The sequence below is a fragment of the Bactrocera dorsalis genome, chromosome 5 (genome assembly GCF_023373825.1).
Source record: "Bactrocera dorsalis isolate Fly_Bdor chromosome 5, ASM2337382v1, whole genome shotgun sequence".
Lineage (NCBI taxonomy): Eukaryota > Metazoa > Arthropoda > Insecta > Diptera > Tephritidae > Bactrocera > Bactrocera dorsalis.
In genome coordinates this window covers 37,525,744-37,549,906 of record NC_064307.1, presented here as the reverse complement: position 1 = coordinate 37,549,906, position 24,163 = coordinate 37,525,744, and the positions used below count along the sequence as shown (strand labels likewise).

General features: G+C 35.3%; 6 protein-coding genes across 7 annotated transcripts in view; 3 read left to right on the top strand and 3 right to left on the bottom strand.

The window, feature by feature from the left end:
- Nucleotides 1-7,507, top strand: part of LOC105227330 (kelch-like protein 17) — an 81,967-nt gene extending 74,460 nt beyond the window's left edge. The window contains exons 7-9 of the mRNA XM_049459451.1: nt 6,263-6,476; nt 6,893-6,988; nt 7,059-7,507. Coding sequence (XP_049315408.1) covers nt 6,263-6,476; nt 6,893-6,988; nt 7,059-7,271 — 523 coding nt within the window. The 3' untranslated portion in view covers nt 7,272-7,507. The remainder of the gene's footprint in view (nt 1-6,262; nt 6,477-6,892; nt 6,989-7,058) is intronic.
- The window catches only part of LOC125779049 (kelch-like protein 17), an 82,195-nt gene extending 64,655 nt beyond the window's left edge, over nt 1-17,540 (bottom strand). Inside the window, exons 1-8 of one of the 2 annotated variants that reach the window (XM_049459464.1) lie at nt 17,450-17,540; nt 17,096-17,269; nt 16,643-17,000; nt 16,195-16,566; nt 15,814-16,121; nt 15,264-15,468; nt 14,812-14,895; nt 14,342-14,741 (exon numbers count right to left, since the gene is read on the bottom strand). In XM_049459464.1, coding sequence (XP_049315421.1) covers nt 14,529-14,741; nt 14,812-14,895; nt 15,264-15,468; nt 15,814-16,121; nt 16,195-16,566; nt 16,643-17,000; nt 17,096-17,247 — 1,692 coding nt within the window. In that variant the 5' untranslated portion in view covers nt 17,248-17,269; nt 17,450-17,540 and the 3' untranslated portion in view covers nt 14,342-14,528. Of the gene's footprint in view, nt 1-14,341; nt 14,742-14,811; nt 14,896-15,263; nt 15,469-15,813; nt 16,122-16,194; nt 16,567-16,642; nt 17,001-17,095; nt 17,270-17,449 lie in introns of those variants that run through there. The other variant, XM_049459465.1, reaches the window with a different exon arrangement.
- The window catches only part of LOC125779050 (kelch-like protein 17), a 398,740-nt gene that overhangs the window by 11,891 nt on the left and 362,686 nt on the right, over nt 1-24,163 (bottom strand). The window lies entirely within an intron of this gene.
- LOC125779053 (kelch-like protein 5) overlaps nt 1-24,163 on the top strand; it is a 293,968-nt gene that overhangs the window by 74,803 nt on the left and 195,002 nt on the right. Inside the window, exon 2 of the mRNA XM_049459470.1 lies at nt 4,310-4,368. The gene's annotated coding sequence lies outside the window, so the exon portion shown is untranslated. The remainder of the gene's footprint in view (nt 1-4,309; nt 4,369-24,163) is intronic.
- The window catches only part of LOC125779045 (kelch-like protein 5), a 78,145-nt gene that overhangs the window by 2,529 nt on the left and 51,453 nt on the right, over nt 1-24,163 (top strand). Inside the window, exons 2-5 of the mRNA XM_049459452.1 lie at nt 4,491-4,664; nt 4,730-5,087; nt 5,164-5,544; nt 5,618-5,862. Coding sequence (XP_049315409.1) covers nt 4,513-4,664; nt 4,730-5,087; nt 5,164-5,544; nt 5,618-5,862 — 1,136 coding nt within the window. The 5' untranslated portion in view covers nt 4,491-4,512. The remainder of the gene's footprint in view (nt 1-4,490; nt 4,665-4,729; nt 5,088-5,163; nt 5,545-5,617; nt 5,863-24,163) is intronic.
- On the bottom strand, nt 737-2,202 carry LOC125779058 (uncharacterized). Its single transcript, XM_049459479.1, has 3 exons — nt 1,722-2,202; nt 1,500-1,665; nt 737-1,253 (listed from the first exon to the last, which is right to left on the bottom strand). The coding sequence occupies exons 1-3, from the start codon at nt 2,100-2,102 to the stop codon at nt 820-822; spliced, it is 981 nt and encodes a 326-aa protein (XP_049315436.1). The 5' UTR covers nt 2,103-2,202; the 3' UTR covers nt 737-819.

Sequence of the window (24,163 nt, the reverse complement as noted above, 5' to 3'; positions counted from 1 at the left end):
TCGTTACATTATTTTTCTTTGAATTTTGCCAAAAGCTGCTATTGATGAAATGAGTATAAGGAAGGTTTTTTGAAAAGTTTTTCATATTTAAAAGCGTTGCCTCTAAGATCCCTTTACTCTCAAAAAATTTTTTAATTTGAAAAGGAATGTCTGATAGGGTTATTTCGGTTCTAGCTGAGGTTAAAGTTGGGTTGTTATTAAGTATGACTTCTGAGAGTTCGTCGCTAACACTATATTTTTGCGGATGTTTATACAGGTCTAGTTTTTCTATTTCTTTGAAAAATTTGTATTCGGTGGTTAAATCATAAAATGGCTGAGATATAATTTTAATTACTTCCTCAAGTATAGAATTATTTTCAAGAAAATTACTAATGGTTCTTAATATTTCACATATTGGGGTTGAAATTAACTCTGTTACGGAATTTTGAATTTCGAATACGTCTTTCCGAGAAAAATTCGTATTGGAATGCAGTTGAAGTAGAAACGCGATCATTGAATCTTTTAAAGAAGTAATATTTTGAATTGGTACTAGTTGATTTGATGAATTAGTTGTTTGAATTGGAATATTAAGAGCAAGAGAATTTTCTTTACAAGATTGGCTATTGCGAATTTCTATTTTCAAATGTTTTTTGAGGTGAATTTGAAATCTGTGAATGTTATAAAAAATTTGTTTGCAATTATATTCGTTACATTGAAATTTACAAACTGGTGGAGTACCATGTGCTGACTTTAGATGTTTAATCAGCTCTATAGGATTTAAGTGAGCTTTTTGACAAATGAAACAAGCAAAATTGGGCATTATAGCAAAATTAGACGAAATTAGTTTAATTTACTCAAAAGATTTGCCACTGAAGAAAATTCTTCGGATTTCAACTCAAAAAAATATTGTTCTAAAAATGCCCATACTTGCTTGCTTCTTTGTGAATACTCTATCTTATAAACGTACGATAGTTTAATAATGCAGTCAACGCACTTCATATACGTAGTACATTTCCATTGCAGACCATCGCAAAAAACATAAAACTCTGAAATGGATGACCAATCTGATCCAACGACGATAATTCTCGGCTGTAGTTTCTCCTTTCTTACCGCAAACTGGTTCTTCAATTCAATTATTGTGGGTTGAATATCATTACGTGTTGCACCGAGTGTTACGAAATCTGTTTGGGCATCAGCTATTGTTGGTTTTTTGTCCTTATTAAGCCTCAAAGGCAAAGCATGTAGAAGAATTGTACTTATACAATATTTACATTCTTTAAAAAAATTGTGTAAATAAAAATTTTATTATTTTAAAAGTGATATTCAGGATTTCGTGCATACGATCCGGCATCATTGCATTTCCAAATTACCACGACAGCGCAATATAAAATTTATTGTTGTACATATACATACATATCTATATGTAATTTGTGATTGCACTGCCATGGTAATATGGTCGTTTGCATATTATATAGCACGAAATCCTGAATACCGTAATTTCATTTGATAAACCACTTTACCATTTGAGACGTTGTCAATGTGCAAATACTTTAAGAATAGTTCCCTTGAAACACGGTCTTTTATATCTCTATCAAAAATTTTGAGGATTTCTTTATAAAACTTCTCCAATTTCAAAAATAACATATTTCCTTTCCCGGAGTAAAGAGTCGCAAAGTCTATTTCTACCTATGGAAAATAAGTTATTGAATTATTTGAAAAAAGCATTGAATATAAGAACTCACAAGTTCATATCCACGAAAGTCCTTATAGCGCGGCCATTCACTAAAAATGCAGCTTAAAGAACTGGCGTTATGGATATCCATAATTCTTTGACCAGATGTCTCCTTCCAGTAATCAATAACCTGTTCCCATGGTGTGCAATTATTCTGCAGCCAGCACTTCTTTTCGTAATAATTTCGTAATTTTGTTGGAAGCTTTTCAAATAAACAGTCGATATCTTCCCAATCCATTTTTGTTAAAATTATCGTTGATGTCACTCCGTAGTCCACAAGAATGGAGCAAATATCATCATTTAACTCCCATGATTTAAAAATGGACAGCGTTTCAATTGCATCTAATGTGCAAGGAGCGTAACTATTTTCATCCGAACTGAATATATCCATTTTACAAACTTGTCACAATTTTTATAACACACGCGTCGGGCCACGCTCACGTTAATACTGACTGATGCCCAATAATTATTGCATCATTTAAGCATGCAAAACCACGAGCCGATAGAAATACAGTTATGATTGGCGACATCGAAATGCTTATGCTTGTGAATAGTTTGTTTTTGTTTGTGCATTTGCTCTTTTTTTTAACTAATGTACGCAAGGCTACATCCCGTGCACTTCGACGCGTATAATGTATGTTATGGTTGCGTGCTCAACACATATCATTATGTTATTGTTGCTTATAGTAATTTACATTTCGTTTTTGTTTTCAATTTTCTTTCATACACTTCAGTTACTTTTTGAATTCAAGAGTATGGAAAAAAAGATGTCAAAAGAAATCAATGGAACTTGCAACGGTACGCTTCCCTTCTCTTTTCACCGCCTTCTCCTACATTTAGACAGAATTTATCGAACAAGAAGTTTTCTCATTATTTTAAGCAGATAAACTTTTAAATAAAAATAAGAAGATTTCCCACATAAAAATAAGAAGAAATCTCTATGAAAATATCTTCGTCTTTGACTTCTGTCCTTTCCCTGCAACTGATCATAGAGACAATCTTTTTATTTTTATTAGCCATATTTTTCTCTGTGTAGGTGGCATAGTGTGTGATCCGAGTTTTAAAAGGAAAAAATAAAATAGTATGCATACATATGCATATGGATTGGGTAGGTTTTGACATATGCATATGTATGTATGCATTTTCCTGTGTATATTAAAAATAAGGAAAATTTATAGTTTAGGTCCCTCAAAGACGGAGTCCGCAAAAAATATAATTATTTTTAAATTGCTTTGTTTTGACGTGAATATTACAAATCCGTGAGCGGAAAGTGAAATTTTCAATAGTTTATGTGCAGTGGCTCACCGCCAAAGTGATGACATCACATAAAAAGTATTAAATGAAGTAATGCTACTTCATATCTAATTTCATGGCACGATTCCGACTACTTTGGCGGAAGGGTAAAAAACTGAATTTCCGTATAAATGGGGTATGTGCGGATAGGGGAGCTTTTCCAGAGGATAGAGAAATTTTTACGAAAAAGAGGTATTTCAGCGAATTACCTTATTATCACATGGCAGCGCTCCATTTCGTTGTAATTTTTGGTAAACAAATGAGGTTCAAACGAGTGTAAAATGTAATTTTTAAAATAAAGATTTTTTAGGTAAAAAAAAACTGCTAAAAGTGAAAAATGTAGATTTATTTAAAAATTATAGTGCAATTTAATTAGTTTGAAGTGAAAAATGTGAGCAAAGTGTGTTTAATGTGGTAAAATAGCTTGTTGAAATGTTCGAATTTTGGGATTTTTGAAAGTCGAATATCTCCTAAACTAAGCGTTTGCGGTACCTATAACCCCATATATTTTTTAATCGGGAGGACTTCCTCTTTCCAACGCTACCTTCAAATCGCGGCGCCAAAGAAATCGGAATTGTGGCAATTTCTTTTTCCAAAACTCAGAAAAACCACTTAACAGCGGCTGATATACACATTTAATTTATGCTTTAAAAAATTCAGATTTTGTAGTTATTTTATTAAATCAACAACAAAGGTAATAGCAGTTCAATTCAATTGCACCACACAGCGAAAATGATGCAATAACAAACCCAAAAATAAACTTTTGAAGAACATAATCAAAATTTTAGTTTGATTAATACCTTGTGAGATACCAACTACTATCTATAACTGCTTTCATACGTTTCAGCATGGATTCCACCAATTTCTTTGTGTTGCTAGGGGCAATTTTGTTTCATTCCATTTTAAAGCGGCTTTATTTCGAATCTCTCAATCCAAAACTGACCACAGATTCATTCTCAATTGCATTTCAACCTGGAGACAGTGCTGGTGTTTGTACTATGTGCGCACAGTTCCAAATAAGCCAACTTTGCTCGGGATTTGTGTTTCGGATCATGATCTTCATAGTACCGAAAGTTGTCGGAAATATTTAATTTCGCGCCCCTTTGTAGCAAATTACGTTTCAAAATGTCCAGAAACACACTCTTGTTCATAAAACTATCGATAAATTCCAAATTCTCGCGTACAGAAAATGACCACGTTTCTATTATGTATACGTTGTATGTATACGAACATGTTTTTACTTATTAATTGTAAAAAATAAATAATTTTTGCGTTTTTTTTTTTAATTATGATAACTACAAATAGAAAACTGCAGTTAGCATATTACCAGACACGGACGTCAACGCGCCACCAAAGTTGCCAAGGTAAGATGACAGTCGTTGATCGGGTGTAGATTTAGTGTACACCAAACAACTTGGAAGAAAACTTCCAGGTGCATTTACTTATTTGAAATATTTTAATCAATATTGTAATTTTTGTATTACAGAAGGAAAGTTAAATAACTAGTAATGGCCACGAGTTCTTCCCAAGCACTTGCTCTTCAGAGAAACTCCAGTGAGCAGAACCATTTCATAGAGAAATTAATGACGAAAATATTTAACTTCTACGACGAGCAGTCTCTGATCGATGTGACATTTAAAGTTTCAAACCCAACGGCTCTGTAAGTATTACTTTGTCCTCAGCTTACATAAAATTATGTAGATTAATAATTATATTTTTTTTCAGTGTACCCGCGCATCGTTTGATACTCGCAGCAGCGAGTCCTTACTTCGCGAACCTTTTCAATGGTAATCAAGGCACTAATCCAGTCATCGAGATAAATGATATCGATAGCGATATTTTTGAGCATCTAATAATCTTTTGTTACACCGGACAGGCCCTCATTACCGTTAACAATCTCGCTGCCATGCTAAATGCGGCTATCGTTTTACAATTGAACGATGCCAAAAACCATATTGTGGACTATCTCATGGCACATATCGATGAATACACTTTGCAGGGCGCTTATACGCTGGAGCGTGAAATGAAATGTGAACTTCTTACGCAGAAAATAATCGAATACGAGACACAGCATTTCATGGTGGTGAGTCTAAATATACACGTAATGTCTCACAATAACGGTACTTGTGTAATTTAAATATTGTTTCTAATAATACTAGGTCAGCCGAAGCGATGAGTTTTTGAATTTTGATGTAGAAAAACTGCAACGTATCCTGGTATCTGACAATTTGAATATAACCCGTGAGGAAGATGCCTTCGATGCCATACAACGCTGGTACAATTACGATGTTCCTGCGCGTCAAGAGCAACTGCCACTTTTAATAGCTTGTCTCCGGCTTAACCAATTCAATGTGAATTTTCTGATGACATATATACAGCCGTTACCTGGATGTGAGCTACTGGCCTTCAAGGCGTTATCGTGGATCAGAGAACCTACAACACGGCCAATGATAAATATGCGATTTACAGAACCACGTGGGGTCAGTGCTACAAATTGTGGTGAGAAAACAATCCTAGCGCTTTGCTCAGATCCCTCAGAGGTAAACACACACTGTGGCTTATATTCAAATCTGATAATCATACATTAATGTACTTACAATATTTTTGAAATAGTGGAATCCCAAGCTGCTGCGATATTACAAAACTGAGGATAAGTGGGAGGAATATGCGAATATAAAAATCGATTACGAAGAGTATAGAACTATTTTAAAGAATGATAATTTGTTATTTATTGGCGGTGATAAAAATGGTGTCACATTTAACATCGTCCGAAGCTGGAATATGCGAAATAAGACATGGCAAAATTTACCCGCCATGAACCAAGCAAGAATGGCACACTGCGTTGTCGAATTAGATGAGAAAATCTACGCTATTGGTGGTATTAGAAACTTGTCGTCGGTGGAAAGGTGAATATATCTAAATCTGTAACGAATTACCTACCGATGGCGATTGTGAGCTTTACCAATTTCAGGTTAACTTTAAGCTTAATTGTGAAAGAACTTTAGACTAGATGTGTTAGGGTAGTATGGATAATAAACAAAATAGAGTTCTTCGCCATGAAAGAAGGCGGGAATTCAGTCAAAGGTTCAACCTGAATGAATCTGACTTTAGAAAACTCTAACACTTTGACATTGTCAACGACTTCTTTAGAATAATTCTAAGTTTTTTTTAATAGACAATGCAACGTGACGAAATATCACTTTGACGCTTCAGTTTATAGATATATAATATTTTTTCATTGCTTTTGTTTGTTTCCAGATATACGACTTCCGATGGTTGGAATTTCGTGAATAGATTGATTGTTGGACGATATGACGCAGGTGCCGTGACATTAAATGGTAAAATTTATATAATGGGCGGTTGTAAGAGCCCTGGGCCATTAAATGAATTAAAATCCGTCGAATGCTACAATCCGGATTCGAATACTTGGACTTCTTGCGCGGATATGACAAAATGTCACCGTTCACCTGGTGTAAGTTAGATTAAAACATAATTATTAATATTAGCAGAACGTTCATCAAGTGATGATTTGGTAGAATGAGGAAGAGTCGAAGAACGGTATATCACAAGGTCACTTAAGTGTTTAAATATTAACATTCGACTCCTTGGATTTATTTTACTAAGGACGGATGTACATAACCGGAAATCGGATTCTGTCTAGAGAATTAAAATTTATTACTGAAATACGTACTGCCGCTATAATAAGAGATTCCATTTGAACTCAGCGCTGCAAGCCTTCCCTAAAGTTTTCAAAACCAGCAAAAGTAACTCCGCTTCAATAAAAATGACCGAATTTGTCTAATAGAAAATAGTCACTGATTTATTTAGTCGCCCTCTTAACTCTATTAAAATTAAACAAAACGTTTATTGCTACTATTTATTTTACAGGTAACTGTACATAAAGGTCACATCTATGTTTTGGGCAATGGGGATAAGTGCAGACCTGTTGAACGATACGATCCTCGGCAAGACACATGGTCACAGGTGCATATATTGAGTTGATTTTCGCCAATCGCTTTAGGTCAAACTGATTATTCTTGAAAACATTTCGCAGATTTGCTCTTTGGAAGTTTGCGATGATTATATAGCTTGCGTATCACTAGACAATAAATTAAGGGCTATTGGTGGCGAGACTAATTCTACTAAGAAGTCATGTGTATCAGTCTTTGATGAAGAAAATTCGTGTTGGATACAAAAGTGCTCATTACCCAGAAGTGATGTGTATAACTGCTTTGTTGTGCAAGAATGCTTGCTGTCGTCGATGTGAATAAATAATGTAATTATTGTTCCGTTTTAACAAATTATTTTATAATAAATTTACTTATAAAAATAATATAAAACTTCACTAATGTCATACAAAAATAATTAATTTGGAAGCAGGGGATGGTGCTAAGCGCGCTTGAACTGAAAGTTAGGAATCCGTAATATGAGACACATTCTAAAACCAGTTGAATCCACCAGTTTGACGACCACTGGTGTAATAAATATGTATTTGCATAGATATGTAACATGCTTTTTAATTTAACGAAAAATATGTAAGGGAGCAAGAGGGAAAACCCTCTCTTAAGAGCGTGGTGGTGGACTCAAAAATTAAGAGTGCTCTTACAACAATCACAGTTGCCATAATAAAAGAAAGGTGAAAAATAACATTAAATAAAAATAAAAGTAATCGAAATAATTTTATGTGGATGTGGACGCAGTTACTTAGAACAGCACAAAAAAATAAAATAAAGCTCAGAGCTTAACGGAACACTGAAGATTCACAAGAACATAGTATTATAGTTTTGATCACCTATCGGTTATGCGTATCACTTAAAACTAAGCGAGATAGAAAAACAGTTATATAGTATATAAAAGGTGAGGATGATGTCTGTCCCTCCGACCAAGCTGTGACTTGAGTAAAAATTGAGATAGATCGATGAAACTTGGTATGTGGGTTCCTTAGTACAACAAAATTCGATTTCGTAGATGGGTATAAACGGATCACTGCCACGCCCACAAATCGCCATTAACCGAAAACATATAAAGTTCCGTAACTAAGCACTAAATTAATGTATAAAGCTGTAATTTGTACAGAGGATCGCAGTAGAAAGGAGCTTCTCCTAGACCACTTAAGTTACTACAACCAAATTTGCAGACTACAACTCTTATGAGAATTTCTGCCGACAGTGTGAAAATTATTGAGTACAATAAATCGGAGTACAACCAGGCCTACTTCCCATATCGCACAAATATAAATTCCACTTAATTCATTCAGTTTCCAGTAAACTAATCAAAAAGAAATTAGTATAACGGGACTGAGCTTTGCACTACTAGTGGCTTTAGTGTGTATCACTTTATGACTAAAACTTATTTAAATCCATTAAAGAACTATTCAAGCCTCTAGTTGTAGTTGAATTTTGATCGAAAATGTCGCTCAATTTGTAATATATATTACTGAAATTAAGGGATAATCTTTCTCATATAATAGTACGTTTGTATGTCAAAAATGGATTGAATCAGGCAATACTCCTCTTAGCCCTCATATAGTTATTGCGAGTATTTTCGAACCTTGGGGTGACTTTGTACCGCATATATCGGCCAATATGTGATCCCATTGAAAATAAGAGAGCGTGTTTTATTCAGAACAATGTACCGTAGAGCCTGAAATCGATAAATTTGGCCGAAAACTTGACCTAGCTCCTATATAACTAATACCAGGATTTTCGAACATTCGGCTGACTTTACTCTTTATGATTGGTTTTACACCTTAAAGTATTTCCCTGCCCTTAGTTCTTCCTTACTTGTTCGTACTTATGTTGGAGGAAGTTGATGTGGACGATCTTTGGTTCAAGCACGACTGCGCAACATGTCATACAGTGAACGGAAGAATCAATTTATTGGAGTAAGCTTTTAATGAGCGCATTATCTTACCTCGTAATACTATGGCGTGGCCTGCTTTTATGGGGTTATAATAAGTCGTTTATCTACGCAGATAAGCCCAGGATGAGAGACTCTTTGGAAGAGAATATGCGAAGCATTATTGTTGACGTACTGTCCCAATTATGGCAAAATTGCAAAATCAAGAAAATTGAGCTTCTCGACTGGAATTTATTAGAGCACATTTTGAAAACTACTTAAAAAAGACACTATAATATAAATCTTTGCGAATGCCTAAGATCCTTGTTCTTTCCAAATTGCGACAGTAAACCTATCAATGATTTTTTTTTATATTTTCGTTTTTACATATTTATTTGCTAAATGATAATTTCTTCCACGGATTTCGTATCCGTTCAATACATTCCAGTATCAAGTAGAATCCAATTTACTACACCCATTTGTATGCTCAATGGTGATGATGTGTGATGCTTTCGAGTTGAAATTGATAGCTTAACTTATTTTCAAGTCATGACATACATATGTATGTGTATTTTTACATATACAAGTTTGTGTGCAGCGGTATGCAGGGAAGGTTGCTTATCGTGTGATTAAGTGTCGGTCTGAACATGGTATAAGTTACTTATATACTACTCGTACAATATCCATACATTCTTACATAAATATGTATGTGTATACAATTCATCATACTAAATTGAATATTTCTTGTTCAGGATATAAAAAAATAAATACCCTTACGACTACGAAAAGAGGCTTTTTATAAGGAAGTTAATACCATCAAAATGCTAGAATCTTTCTCGCCAGTGTATAACTTCTCGGCAGCCAAGTAGAAAAGATTCACCATTTTAATAATTGGTCACTCACTTAAACATTTCTATTATGAAATGCTCGCACGTACGAAATCACCGTTACAAAACAAATTGACGGATGAATGTGAAGCTACCGAAAATTGACCAAAAAATGTATAGAAACGTGCAAATGGATAAAGCAGTCACTTATGATATTATTGTGTTTTGTGAATTGAAGCAAAAATTGCGATTGTAAGTAAGTGAGAAAAAACACATTTTATGGATCTAGATTGAGAAGCGTAACTATTTCGGGAAATTTAGTTACAGCTCCAAAAGTACTGAAGAATTTTCGACATAACCTCCCTAAAATAAAGAAAACATACTACTTAGAGTGATATTGGGTTGTCAAAAAAGTCAGTATTTTTAATGAATCAATTCGTGTGGCACCCATACATCGAGTTTCTTAGTGACTCCAAGTTTCTTCAAATTGTTTATAACGGTTTGATGACTACTATGCCGGTCTCTTTCGACCAAATCAGCGATTTTATTGCAATTTTCGACGGCAGGCCTTCCGGAGCGTGGCGCATCTTCGACCATCTCTACACCAGAATGAAAACGTTGAAACCATCGTTGTGCGGTGGAAATGGAAACTGTATCGGATCCATAAACTGCACAAATTTTATTGGCGGCTTGAGATGCGATTTGGAAAATTTCAACTTCAGACACGGAACAAGCTGACACAGCAATTGCGCTTAATATGCGTGACTGACAGGCTTTTATGGCCTGCATGTCACGATGTGTCAGAAATCCCCTTACTGAATTAACATGATTTTAAACGGAATAAGTAGTTTATAGGTGAACGCCCTCAGTTATTTCTGAATAAATTTTATGTATTTGTGTTTAAATGAGTTAAGCATCCACCCACTCTACTCGGAAAAACGGACGCACACTAATAAGAAAGCTTAGTTCACCACAGCTGACGACATTATAATACAACACCACTCAACAAAAAGGATGGGCAGAAGGGAAAGCGCACGATTCGATCGACATAAGCCGCACATCACAATTCGTTTACACACTATGCGCATAGCAACATTCGTACGACACTTTCGCCAGACAATCATCGCAGATCAACTTTCGCTTAGATACTGCGCCGCGTCAACATACTAGCTACTCCGATCACTCAGCGGTCCGGTTGACATCCTCCCCGCTCCGTATACGTGTATTCGGATTTCAAATAGAACATTATATTTTTCATAAGCTCTAAATAAACGTTGAATTATTGTACACCTTAAATACGTGAGCATTTTTATTTAATCATAGTGAAAGTGGTTAGTGCTTTTATTGGCAAATTTGGCAGTAAAGTAACTAATTTGCTTGGATATGCTATTAAAAATAGTATACTTGCTGTACAAAAATTTAATATCTCTGACTTTTCATGTTCACTTACTCCCAATTGTAACATTTGGCAGCTTTAGCAAAATAAGTATCAATACCAAAATATAATTTATTGCTATAAAGTGCGTCTGACCTAGTAACATCTTTGGTAAATCCTATTTTTTGCTCACAATAAAAAGTAGCTTAGCAAAAATATAAATTTCACTAAGGTATATTTTCATATGTGTGTTTGATAAAAATAACGCCAGAAAATTAAACTAAAAACTTTGGAAATCATAAAATCGAATTGGGTTTTTATTTGTTGTATCTTTGCATTTAAACATTTAGGAGTAAGTGTTTAAATGAGGTAAGCTTCCACCCACTCTACCCAGGAAAAACTGACCCATCCTAGTACAACACAACTCACCACACTTCTACATCAACCCACTAAACATAAAGGATGATCCGCTGGGCAGGTACAACACATTCATCACCTGCAGGTCGCCCGTCAACACGTCAACTTTCGCCATACACATTCGTTTATGCACTGCGCCGCGTCGACACCTTTCGCCAGCACCTACATTCAACAAGAGATTCGATCTACACAAGGCACACATGGACACTGCGCTCAACATTCGTCGACAAGATATTCGATTCTACGCGCCAAATCAATATCTTATATAATCGCTCAGCGGTCCGGTGATACCCACATAACTTTATATTTTTATTCGTTTTAAATAATCAATAAATTAAAAATCATTGTACATTTAAAAAGTGTGAGCATCTTTATTTAGAGTGCGAAAGTGATTAGGATTCTTATCAAATTAAATAGTAAGTATTACTATATATGTCCTCAAACACAATTGTATTTTTATGAATTATTCCTAACCTATAATAGGTGCAGATCAAGAGAACGTAAGAGAATTGTTTTATATTTCTGTTTTTAAATCAGTTTAACAATTTTGAAAACAATTGTTTCACGTTCTCTTGTAAGTAGATGTGGAAATACTTCAAACCTAATTATACGAGTGTAAGCAAAATGTTACTCATACGCCCTTTAGTTTCAGTGTTATTAGCAATGTGTAAAAGAGGATTTCTAAGTTGTATACATTTTTACTGAATTTGAAATAAAATATAGACTTATGGATGGAAGTATATTTCCTTTTGATATCATCTGTTAAAAGAAATATTAACATAAATTGAACGAACATTTCTAAAAGAAACCCAGCTCATTTTTATACTCTCGCATGTTGCACAAAGTAGAGGAGTTTTGTTCACCTTTGTAACACTAATCGAGACATATACAGGATTAGATGTATCTAAATGAACTGAATGCGAAGCTGACTTGAATTTCAGATAACCGTCTATCCTTCAGATCGTCTTGCAGTGCAAGTGGTTACTTCAGTAAAAATTGAGATAGCTTGTTCAAACTTGATATTAGTATTCATATTGCTGATAGGCGGAGTCGGATCATTACAGTGCCCAAAGAGTGCCAATTCTTGACGTACCTATATAGAGGCATAACTAAATTTCACATAAACATGTAAAACTGTGATACGATAGACGAAATCGTGGTATAAAAGGGCATCTGTGGGTTGAAAATGTTTCAAAAGTGGGCATAGGCAAGTGAGAAGAAGTCCTTAAAGTAGCTCTTTAAACACTATGAAATCAGATATAACAGCCCACTCCCATGTAAGAGTTATATTGAAAACTACTAAAAGTGCGATAAATAAATATGTCAGGAGCACTTAATTTTGCATCCTATATAATATAGAATGATCTCATAGAAGCCTTTCAGTATATGGAGTGCCTAAGCCGGACCTTTTTATGAAATTTTTTACACCTCTTTCATGTCATATTATGCCATCATACCAAATATGATTTTGATTTTGAAATTTCTGTTACTGTAGTTCTTCCAGTATTCGTTATTACCGTTTTATTCAGTTGTTTGTAAAAACCTAAAACAATAAGTCATATAGCGACACACATAGTTTATAGAGAAATTAACTCAAGTAAACATTCTACCTTTCATCAGTGTCAATTAAAAAGTATATCATAAAAGAATATCCTTTGGTCGATTCTTTAATAGCTAGGGAGCCATTCTCTTGTAGCTTTAAACAATTTGTATATATCCCAAACTATACGATCGATTTACTGACATGGTTTCTAAGTAAAATGACCGTCTAGACCAGTGGTTCCCAAACTTATTTTGTCTACTGCCCACTTTGAGAATAAATATTTTTTAGCGTCCCCATTTTTTCACCTATTTAAAGACCGTGTCATAGTGGTTCAAATTAAATAAATTAATTATTGTGGCCTATATACGAGGGCTGCTATATATATTTCTGGCCTAGGCAACACTAAGTGTTGCCAGGTGCAATCTGACATTTCCATTGGAAAGTTTGACATTTTTTAGCATAACATCACTCAGAACGTTTTGTCATTTAATCGTGAATTGTTTTATTTACAGGGAATTAAAAAATTCATCTCTGGAACTAACTCGTGAACATTTTCGTGCGATCATTTTTCACAACTTCCGACGTGGATTATCACGACAAGAATGCATCGATGAACTAAAATCTTTGTATGGCTATGAAGCACCATCCTATAGCACTGTGAAAAACTGGTACAACGAATTCAATCGTGGCCGACGTTCGCTCAAAGACGAATTCCGTGAATGTCGTCCAAAAACAGCCGTTCAGCCCAGAAATCCAACGCAGGATTACTCTTGCCAACAGGTGCTACTTCGGACTAAGTAGGCAATTGAGAAGCAAAGTCCTCTCTCGACAAACAAAAACCAAACTCTATAAGTCACTCATAATTCCCGTCCTGCTATATGGTGCAGAGGCTTGGACGATGTCAACAACGGATGAGTCGACGTTGCGAGTTTTCGAGAGAAAAGTTCTGCGAAAGATTTATGGTGCTTTGCGCGTTGGCCACGGCGAATATCGCATTCGATGGAACGATGAGCTGTATGAGATATACGACGACATTGACATAGTTCAGTGAATTAAAAGACAGCGGCTACGCTGGCTAGGTCATGTTGTCCGGATGGATGAAAACACTCCAGCTCTGAAAGTATTCTGAGCAGTACCCGCCGCGGGAAGCAGAGGAAGACCTCCACTCCGGTGGAAGGACCAAGTGGAGAAGGACCAGGCTTCGCTTGGAATATCCAATTGGCGCCACGTAGCGAAGAGAAGAAACGACTGGCACGCTGTTGTTGACTCGGCTATAATCGCGTAAGCGGTGTCTACGCCAATTAAGAAGAAGGAAGAAGTCGTCAAACTTGTGGATTCTACCGATGTTAGAATTGGACTCACACTACGGATTCCTAACTTTCTGTTAAAGTGCATTTAGGACCATTCCCTGCTTCTAAAATAATTATTTTTGTATGACAATAGTGAAGTTTTATATTATTTTTATGAGATAATTTATTATAAAATAATTTGCTAGATCGAAAAACGGAACAATAATTACATTATTTACATCGACGACAGCAAGGATTCAGGCACCACAAAACTGTTACGCACTTTACTTTCGGGTAATGAGCACCTTTCTATCCAACAGGAATTTTCTTCATCAAAGGCTGATACACATGACTTGTCAAAAGATTTAGACATGCCACCAATAGCCCAAAGTTTATTGTCTAGTGATACGCAAGTCATCCAACCAGGACCAACTGCCAAAGAGCAAATCTGCGAAAAGTTTTCAAGAAAATTCAGTTTGACATCAAGCGATTGGCGAAAATCAACTCAATATATGTACCTGTGACCACGTGTCTTGCTGAGGATCGTAACGTTCAGCACCGCAACGGCTTACAACATAAATGTGACCTTTATGTGCTGCTACCTGTAATATAAAAAGTAGCAATAAACGTTTTGTTCAGTTTTATTAGAGTTAAGAAGACGATTATAGTGACTATTTTCAATTAGACAATTTCGACGGGAAGGGAAGACTTGCAACGGTGAAAATAAATGGAATCTCTTATTATAGCGGCAATACGTATTTCACAAACAAATTTTAAAAATCTGTTCAGAATACGAATTCCGATTACGTCCATCCGTCCTTAGTAAAAGAAATCCAAGGAGGCGAATGTTAATATTTAAACACTCAAGCAAAGTTGTGTTAAACCATTTTTCGACTCTTCCTTATTATACCAAATCATGACTTGATGAACGTTCTTCTAATATTTATAATTATATTTTAATCTAACTTACACCAGGTAAATGGTAAAATCCTGTCATCTCCGCGCAAGAAGTCCAAGTATCCGAATCCGGATTGTAACATTCGACGGATTTTATTAGCTTGTTGTCATTAAAACCGCCAATTATGTAAATTTTACCATTTAATATCACTGCACCTGCAGCATGTCGTCCAACAATTAAGCTTTTCACCAACTTCCAACCATCGGAAGTCGTATATCTGGAAACAAACAAAAGCAATGAAAAAAGAATGCATATCTCTAAACTGAAACGTCAAAAGTGACATTTCGTCAAGTTGCATAGTCTATTAAAAAAGACTTAGAATTATTCTAAAGATGTCGTTGACAATGTCAAAGTGTTAAAGTTTTCTAAAGTCAGATTCAATCAGATTATAACATTTCACTGAATTCCCTCCTTCTTTCATGCCGAAGTTCCTTATTTTGTTTACCATCCATACTACCCTAACACATCTAGTCTAAAGTTCTTTCACCATTAAGCTTAAGAAATTGGTAAAGCTCACAATCGCTATCGTTAGGTAATTCATTATAGATTTAGATATATTCACCTTTCCACCGACGACAAAACATGAGGATACTCAAAACCACCAATCGCGTAGATTTTGCCATTTAATTCGACAACGCAGTGTGAAATTCTTGCTTGCTTCATGGCGGGTAAATTTTGCCATGTCTTATTTCGTATATTCCAGCTGCGGACGATGTTAAGTGTGGCACCCCTTTTCCAACCGCCAATAAATAATAAATTATCATCCTTTAAAATAGTTTCATACCATCGGTAATCGGTTTTTATACTCGCATATTCCTGCCACTTATCCTCAGTTTTTTTATATTGCTGCAGCTTGGGATTCATTTCAAGCTATTTCAAAAATATTATAAGTATATTAATTTAATATTATCATTTTTGAATATAAGCCACAGTGTGTTTTTACCTCTGAGCAAAGCGCTAGGATTGTTTTCTCACCACAATTTGAAGCACTAACACCACGTGGTTCCGTAAATCGCATATTTATCATTGGCCGTGCTTTAGGCTCTCTGATCCACGATAACGCCTTGAAGGCCAGTAGCTCACATCCAGGTAACGGCTGTATGTGTGTCATCAGAAAGTCAACGTTGCATTGGATAAGCCGGAGACAAGCTATTAAAAGTGGCAGTTGCTCTTGACGCGCAGGAACATCGTAATTGTACCAGCGTTGTATGGCATCGTAGGCATCTTCCTCACGGGTTATGTTCAAATTGTCAGATACCAAGATACGTTGCAATTTTTCTACATCAAAATTCAAAAACTCATCGCTTCGGCTGATCTAGTATTATTAGAAACAAAATTTAAATTACACAGGTACCGTTATTGTGAGACATTACTTGTATATTTAGACTCACCTCCATGAAATTCTGGGTCTCGTATTCGATGATTTTCTGCTTAAGATGTTCACATTTCATTTCAAGCTGCAGCCTATAAGCACCCTGTAAAGTGTATTCATCCATATGTGTCATGAGGTAGTCCACACTGCTGGTTATGGCATCGTCCAATTGCAAAACGATAGCCGCATTTAGCATGGCAGCGACATTGTTAACGGTAATTGGGGCGTGTCCGGTGTAACAAAAGGTTATTAGATGCTCGAAAATATCGGTATCGATATCATTTATCTCGATGACTGGATTAGTGCCTTGATTGCTATTGAAAAGGTTCTCGAAGTAAGGACTCGCTGCTGCGAGTATCAAACGATGCGCGGGTACACTGAAAAAAAAATATAAATATTAATCTGTATAATTTTATGTAAGCTGAAGACAAAGTAATAATTTACTGAAAGCTGAGAAGAAAGAAATACTTACAGAGCCGTTGGGTTTGAAACTTTAAATGTCACATCGATTAGAGACTGCTCGTCGTAGAAGCTAAATATTTTCGTCATTAATTTCTCCATGAAACGGTTCTGCTCACTGGAGTTTCTCTGAAGAGCAAGTGTTTGGGAAGAACTCGTGGCCATTGCTAGTTACTTAACTTTCCTTCTGTAATAAGAAAATTATAATATTGATTAAAATATTTCAGATAAGTAAATGCATCTGGAAGTTTTCTTCCAAGTTGTCTGGTGTACAATAGATCTGCGTCAGATCAGTGACTAACAGCTGTCCGCACATAGTACAAACACCAGCACTGTTTGAACTCAACAAAGATTTCTCATTCCTTACCTCTGGTGGGGGGAATTCAAACAGTCTTTCGTCAAGTCAGAAATCTTTCATTCTGAGTTTATTTTTAAATTTGGAAACCTTATATACTATTTCTCAAAATCTGCTAAATAACTAAATATGTTTATATGTATGTATGTTAGCCATTGTTTGAACCTATGTTGTGTGACCTTGAGTTTGTTTTAATGTGCGCACATTAACAAACAGTTGCTAAAATGTATGCTAAGGGTTATCATATGCAAACATCTTATCCTTAGTAATGTTTGCGTTATTGTTTGTTGAATGCTATTGTTTTGCATGACAATGCATTTTAAGTATGTGTCTGTTTCTGTATATGTGTATGTATGTTCAATATATTTGAACATACATAGATGTTTAATATTAGTGGACTGCATGTATGTATGTATATATTACAGCATGCTGTTTGTTGCTGCTTGACATGGGGTTGTTTTCAAGTGTACTATTTAATACATGTGTGTGTGTGTGTGTGTTTAATGTTATCTCTTCTGTAAATTAATAACTTGTGTCTCATGCATTTTGAATTGAACCGCAATTGCTTTAGTTATTGATTAGAGCATAAATTAAATGTGTATATCTGTCGCTGTTAAATGGCATTTCTAGTTTTTGGAAAATGAATTTAGCCATCATAATGCTTTCTTTAGTACATTTTGTATGTTTTAATCACTTTGGCTGTGAGCCAGTTTACATAAACTATTGAAAAATTCACTTTCCGATCACAGATTTGCAATATTCGCGTCAAAACTAGGCGATTTAAAAATGATTATATTTTTGCGGCCTCCGTCTTTAGGGAACTTAAACTATAAATTTTCCTTATATTTAATATACCTTGAGTAAATGTATACATAAGTATGTATGTATATTTCAATTTTTCCTTTTAAAACACAGATCATACACTATGAGAGCACTTCGTAGGTAGCTTGAAAGTTTTATTAAAAAAAAGCCCTGATATTATAAAAAATACAGGCAAATAAAATAAAGTAAGCCGTGTAATTAAATACGGGCAAAATTAAATTGTATGGCGGGTGTATATTCCCGCATATTGACTAAATAAAAATATGAATTGTAAGACGGGTGTATATTCCCACATTAAAACCGAACGCATAAGCCGTTTTAGCAGAGACTAAACGCAGTGACCTAACTGCCATTCATGAAATATTCAGCGGCTGTGAATCGAGGCACAAGGTCAACCAGGCGACCAAATCAATATACCTCCAGCGATTTCTTTGGAGAATACCAGCAGTTACACAAATACGAAAAGTGTTGCGGAAAAAATCATGGGTATAAACAGGAAAAAATTCTTTTGGTGCCTCAGTTTAAAAATATGCATTCTTTTTTCAATGCTTTGTTTCCAGATATACGACTTCCGATGGTCGGGAGTTTGTGAACAGCTTAATTGTTGGACGATCTTACGCAAGTGCAGTGACATTAAAGGGTACAATTTTCTTGTATATAATGGGCGGTCGTAATCGCTATGGGCTATTTAAATCCGTCGAATGCTACAATCCGGATTCGAATACTTGGACTCCTTGCGCGGATATGACAAATAGTCACTTTTTACCTAGTGTAAGTTAGAGTAAAATATAATTATTCATATTGGTAGAACATTCATCAAGTCATGATTTGGTAGATTGAGGAAGAGTCGAAGAACGGTATATGACGACTTCGCTTGAGTGTTTAAGTACGTATGTTAACATTCGCCCCTTGGATTTCTTCTACTAAAGACGGACGTACGTAATCAGAATTCGTATACTGTCTAGAGTTTTCAAATTTAATTGTAAAATACGTACTGCTGCTATAATAAGAGATTCTTTTTAAACTCAGCGTTACAAGTCTTCCCTAAAATTTTCAAAACCAGCAAAAGTAACTCCGCTACAATAAAAATGATCGAAATTGTCTTATTGAAAATAGTTACTAAATTATTTAGTCGCCCTCTTAACTCCATTAAAATTAAACAAAACGTTTACTGCTACTTTTTGTATTCCAGGTAGCAGCACAGAAAGGTCACATTTATGAGTGCAGACTTGTTGAAAGATACTATCCTGAACAAGGCACATGGTCACAAGTACATATGTATATTATATTGAGTTGATTTTCGCCATTCACTTGATGTGAAACTGAATATGCTTGAAAACATTTCGCAGGTTTGCTCTCTGGAAGTTGATCATATTTATATACCTTGCGTATCGCTAGACAATAAACTATGGGCTATTGGTGGCAAGTCTAAATCGGCTGACAAGTCTTGTGTATCAGTCTTTGATGAAGAAAATTTCTGTTGGGTAGAAAGGTGCTCATTAGCCGAAAGTGAAGTGCTTAACTGTTTTGTTGTGCCTGAATCTTTGCTGTCGTCGATGTGAATAAATAATGTAATACTTTTTCCGTTTTTCGATTTTAACAAATTCTTTTAAAATAAATTATCTTATAAAAATTATATAAAGCTTCACTATTGTCATACAAAAATAATTATATAAGAATCAGGGGATGGTGCTAAACGCACTTGAATTGAAAGTTAGTGTTTAAATGAGTTAAGCCTCCCCCACTCTACCCAGGAGAAACTGGCGAACCCTAAGGACGAACTTACATACACCACATCCGATGGCACCATACACTCACATCACCACACAACACTAACACAACTCACCACACATGTACCCACTCAACAAAAAGGATGGACACCGGTATGGAAGGATCAATTCGACATTAACAATTCGCACGTCAACATTCGATATAAACACATTCGTTTACACACTGCGCCGCGTCGACACCTTTCGCCCGCACCTACACTTCGTTACACAATCATCACACCTCATAATTCGCATAAACATTCGCTTTCACATTTTTTCCACATTCGTTTTATCAACAACTAACCCGCATTTTAAGATTTAATAAAACTTCGGCGTCGTCACCATTCGGGTACAGCATCCTTCCTTACATGCCACCTATTTTGGATCAGTGCATCCTTACATTTGCTTTTGTAAATTTTATTGTAAAACTCTTACTCTTTACTCTACAAATTAAAGGCATATTGAGCTCGACATTCATATGCATTTTTTGGTAATAAAATGTATTTAGTGCGGCATCATTAAAACTTGCAAACAGTGGCTATATATTTATTCAGTTAGGAATCCGTAATATGAGACCAATTCTAAAATCGGTTCAATCCACCGGTTTGATGGTTACTGGTATAATAAATATATGTTTTTGCATAGATATGTATATTTGTACTAGAAATGCGCTTTAATTTAACGAAAAATATGTAAGAGAGCAAGAGAGTAGAGAGCTCTCTAAAGAGCGTGGTGGTGGACACCAAAATTAAGAGTGCTTTTACAACAATCACAATAATAATAATAGAAAAATAATAATTAAGAAAAAATAAAAGTTATTAAAATAATTTTAAATGTTTATGTAGAATTGAACGCTGTTACTTAGAACTGCACAAAAAAGATAAAATGAAGCTCAGCGGAAAAATGAATATCTGGGCATAATCGGACCACTGCCACGCCCACAAATCACCATTAACCAAAAACATATAAAGTGTTTTAACTAAGCACTAAATTAACATACAAAGCTGTAATTTGTACAGAGGATCGTAGTAGCAAAGGACATCTCGTAGACCACTTAAGCTACTACAACCAATTCTGAGTACAAATCTTATGAGAACTTCTACCGACACTGTGAAAATGATTGAAATCGGATCACAACCAGGCCTACTTCTCATATAGCACAAATTTAAATTCCACTTCATTCGTTCAGTTTCCAGTAATAAAATTTAAAAGGAATTAGTATAATGGGATACCAATTTGCACCACTAATGTCTTTAGTGTGTGCCATCTTATGACCGAAAATTCAATAAAAACTGTTCAAGTCCCTAGGTACCGAATATTTAGACCCCGGTACCTATAATTGATTTCTGATTGAAAATGTCGGTCAAACTGTGATATATGTTACTTAAAATAAGGGATAATCCTTCTCTTATAATAGTATGCCTGCATGTCAATATGGGTTTAGTCGGACCAATACTTCCCTTAGCCACTATATACTTAATATAAAGATTTTCGAACCTTGGGGTGACTTTGTACCGCATATTTCGGCCAATATGTGAGATATTCAATTCAATCAAGAATCAATTTATTGGAGCAAGCTTTTAATAAGCGCTTATCTTGCGTCGTAATACCATGGCGTGGCCTGCTTTTATGGGGTTATAAAAAGATGCTTATCTACGCAGGTAAGCACAGGATATTAGAAACTTTGAAAGAGAATATGCGAAGCATTATTGTTGACGTACTGTCCCAATTATGGCAAAATTGGAAAAACAAGAAAATTGAGCTTCTTTACTGGAATTTATCGAGTCACTTGTTCGATATAATTTTTGTAACCAAATATCTTTTTTAATTATGAAATACAGCTTAACTCTTCGTTGTATGAGCTGTATTTATTTTGAAAACCACTGATGCCTGACATCCTTGTTCTTTCCAAATTGTGACGGTAAATTTACAACTAAATTATTTGTGTGTTTTACTAAAAAAATATGTCATCATGAATATACATACTTATATGTATATGTACTAGAGGACCCGTCCACGCTTCACTGTGGCTGATACATAGATAATACCACTACTACCATCTATATGATTTCTATTAGTTGGAATATAATTATTAGTTAATGGGATATAGCATTTTTGTGAAGCAATTTGTGTCAGTTTACAAAAAAAAGGATCATAAAGCACCGTCGAAAAGATATTTACTAAGCTGGAAACATACGAAATGAGCACCGAGGACAATGATGCTCTAAAGAGGCGAAAGCTTTGTGCAAATTTCACTTTTTGGGTGCCTCACAAGTTCTTTAATCGTAATAAAACCGAACTCTTGAGTCGGTGTGTAACAATAGAAACTTAGCTCCATCATTGCCCATTGGAGTCAAATCGACAGTCATTCTAGTGGACTGCACATGATGAACCGGTTCTCAGGCATAGAAAGTCGAAAAAGTTGGCTGTAAAGGTTATGACATCAGTCTTTTGGAATGCACGTGGTATAATACATACTCAACGACTGATTACTGAGCCATTTTTAATCCATTTCACGGCGTATATGGTTGCAGTTCTTTCCTACTATTCCAAGTAATCAGCAATTGTATTATTTTTGAGGAAGAATCTATTTAAAATTGTCCGCATATATTCAAAAGATTCCTACAAACATGAATTTGGAACAAATGCTTATGATTTGAAATATAATTTTTGTATTTATGAGTTGTATTGGATCCTAATATAAAGAAATGAAAAGTACTCTATGTCCTGACCCTGGTTCTAAGCTACTTCTCCAGCAATTTTCAGCCAAATCGGTTCAGCCGTTCTTGAGTTATAAATGGTGTAACTAACACACCGCAGCCGTTGTGCTGCCTGAAATTATGTGTTTTGAAATGAAAAGAAATTTGAATTTATAGTGTGTTTAAAATCATTTATTTTGAATTTTTCCAAAATTTTTCAATGTAACGAAGCTTGATAAACAATATATTTTGGTTTCTGTTTCGGTGCGAAAATGTACAGAGACGATGGTTTTCCAACTCGTGAGCACGCCAAGTATATCCGGCCGTGTGAAAAACATAGCATTTCCAAATTTATGCCACACACTTCTAGCGACTATCCTTGTGTCCTATTGATTCTCATCTCAAATGCAATTTTCACTGGAAACGGAATACGTTGGAACTGATATGGAAAATTGTAGAACTCTTTGAAAACTGAAAAGGTTTGAACTGAAATGGCAAATCGTTGGAGCTCAGAGGAATTCGTAGAGTCAAGCATTCTACCCCATTCTATAAGATAGCTACGTTACAGTCAGTCGGGTTGCATTACACAGTTTCGGTGCTTGAAGATTGCGAAACATAATAACGACAGATCCAACTTTGAGACGCAAATAATGCGGTGTCATACCAAGCCTTTCCAAAGCACTCAGAAATTCCACTTGATAATTCGGGGCTTCGTCTCATTGTCAAGACGATTGATCGATTTGTATAAGCGCAAGCCTACAGGAATTTGGCGTTAAATCTTTAAGTCAACAACATCGGTATTTTTGGCAGCTAAAATTGTGCGTGCACTCAAGAAATCGTAGTTACGATAATTTGGCCAATGTTCGAATATTCTTTATGAGTTCATCTTTCATGAATTGATAAACGGCAGATGGAATTGATACTCGCACCGGAAGTATCAACCAGGGCCCGAATCGCGGCAGTCGTGAGCGAGCAAGTAATCGTATCGAGTGAAATTTCGTAACGTGTCGAGTGTGCGGATCGTCGCACTCGACACGAAACGAAAAGAAATTTTATGAAATAACTTCCCTGGTGTAGCTGTAAATGACATTTTCGAATACATTCAAATACGAAACAAAACAAGTATTTGAATTTGAATTCAATGCAAATCTTATATATAAAAATGAATCGCAAAATGTGTTGGTAAGCGCATAACTCAACAACGCTTAGAACAATTTTGCCAATTCTTTTTTTAAAATGTTCTTTGAGGTTCAAGGAAGGTTTTTACGGCAAGAAAAATTCGAATAATTGACGGAAAACCCTTAAAACCAGCCCTTTTCTTTTTCCCATACAAACGAGTGAATGTTTGTTTATTAGTAACGCTGAGAGAACGACTGAACCAATCTTGATGAAATTTTCAGAGAATGTTCTGGGAGGATCGGGGAAGGTATAGAAAT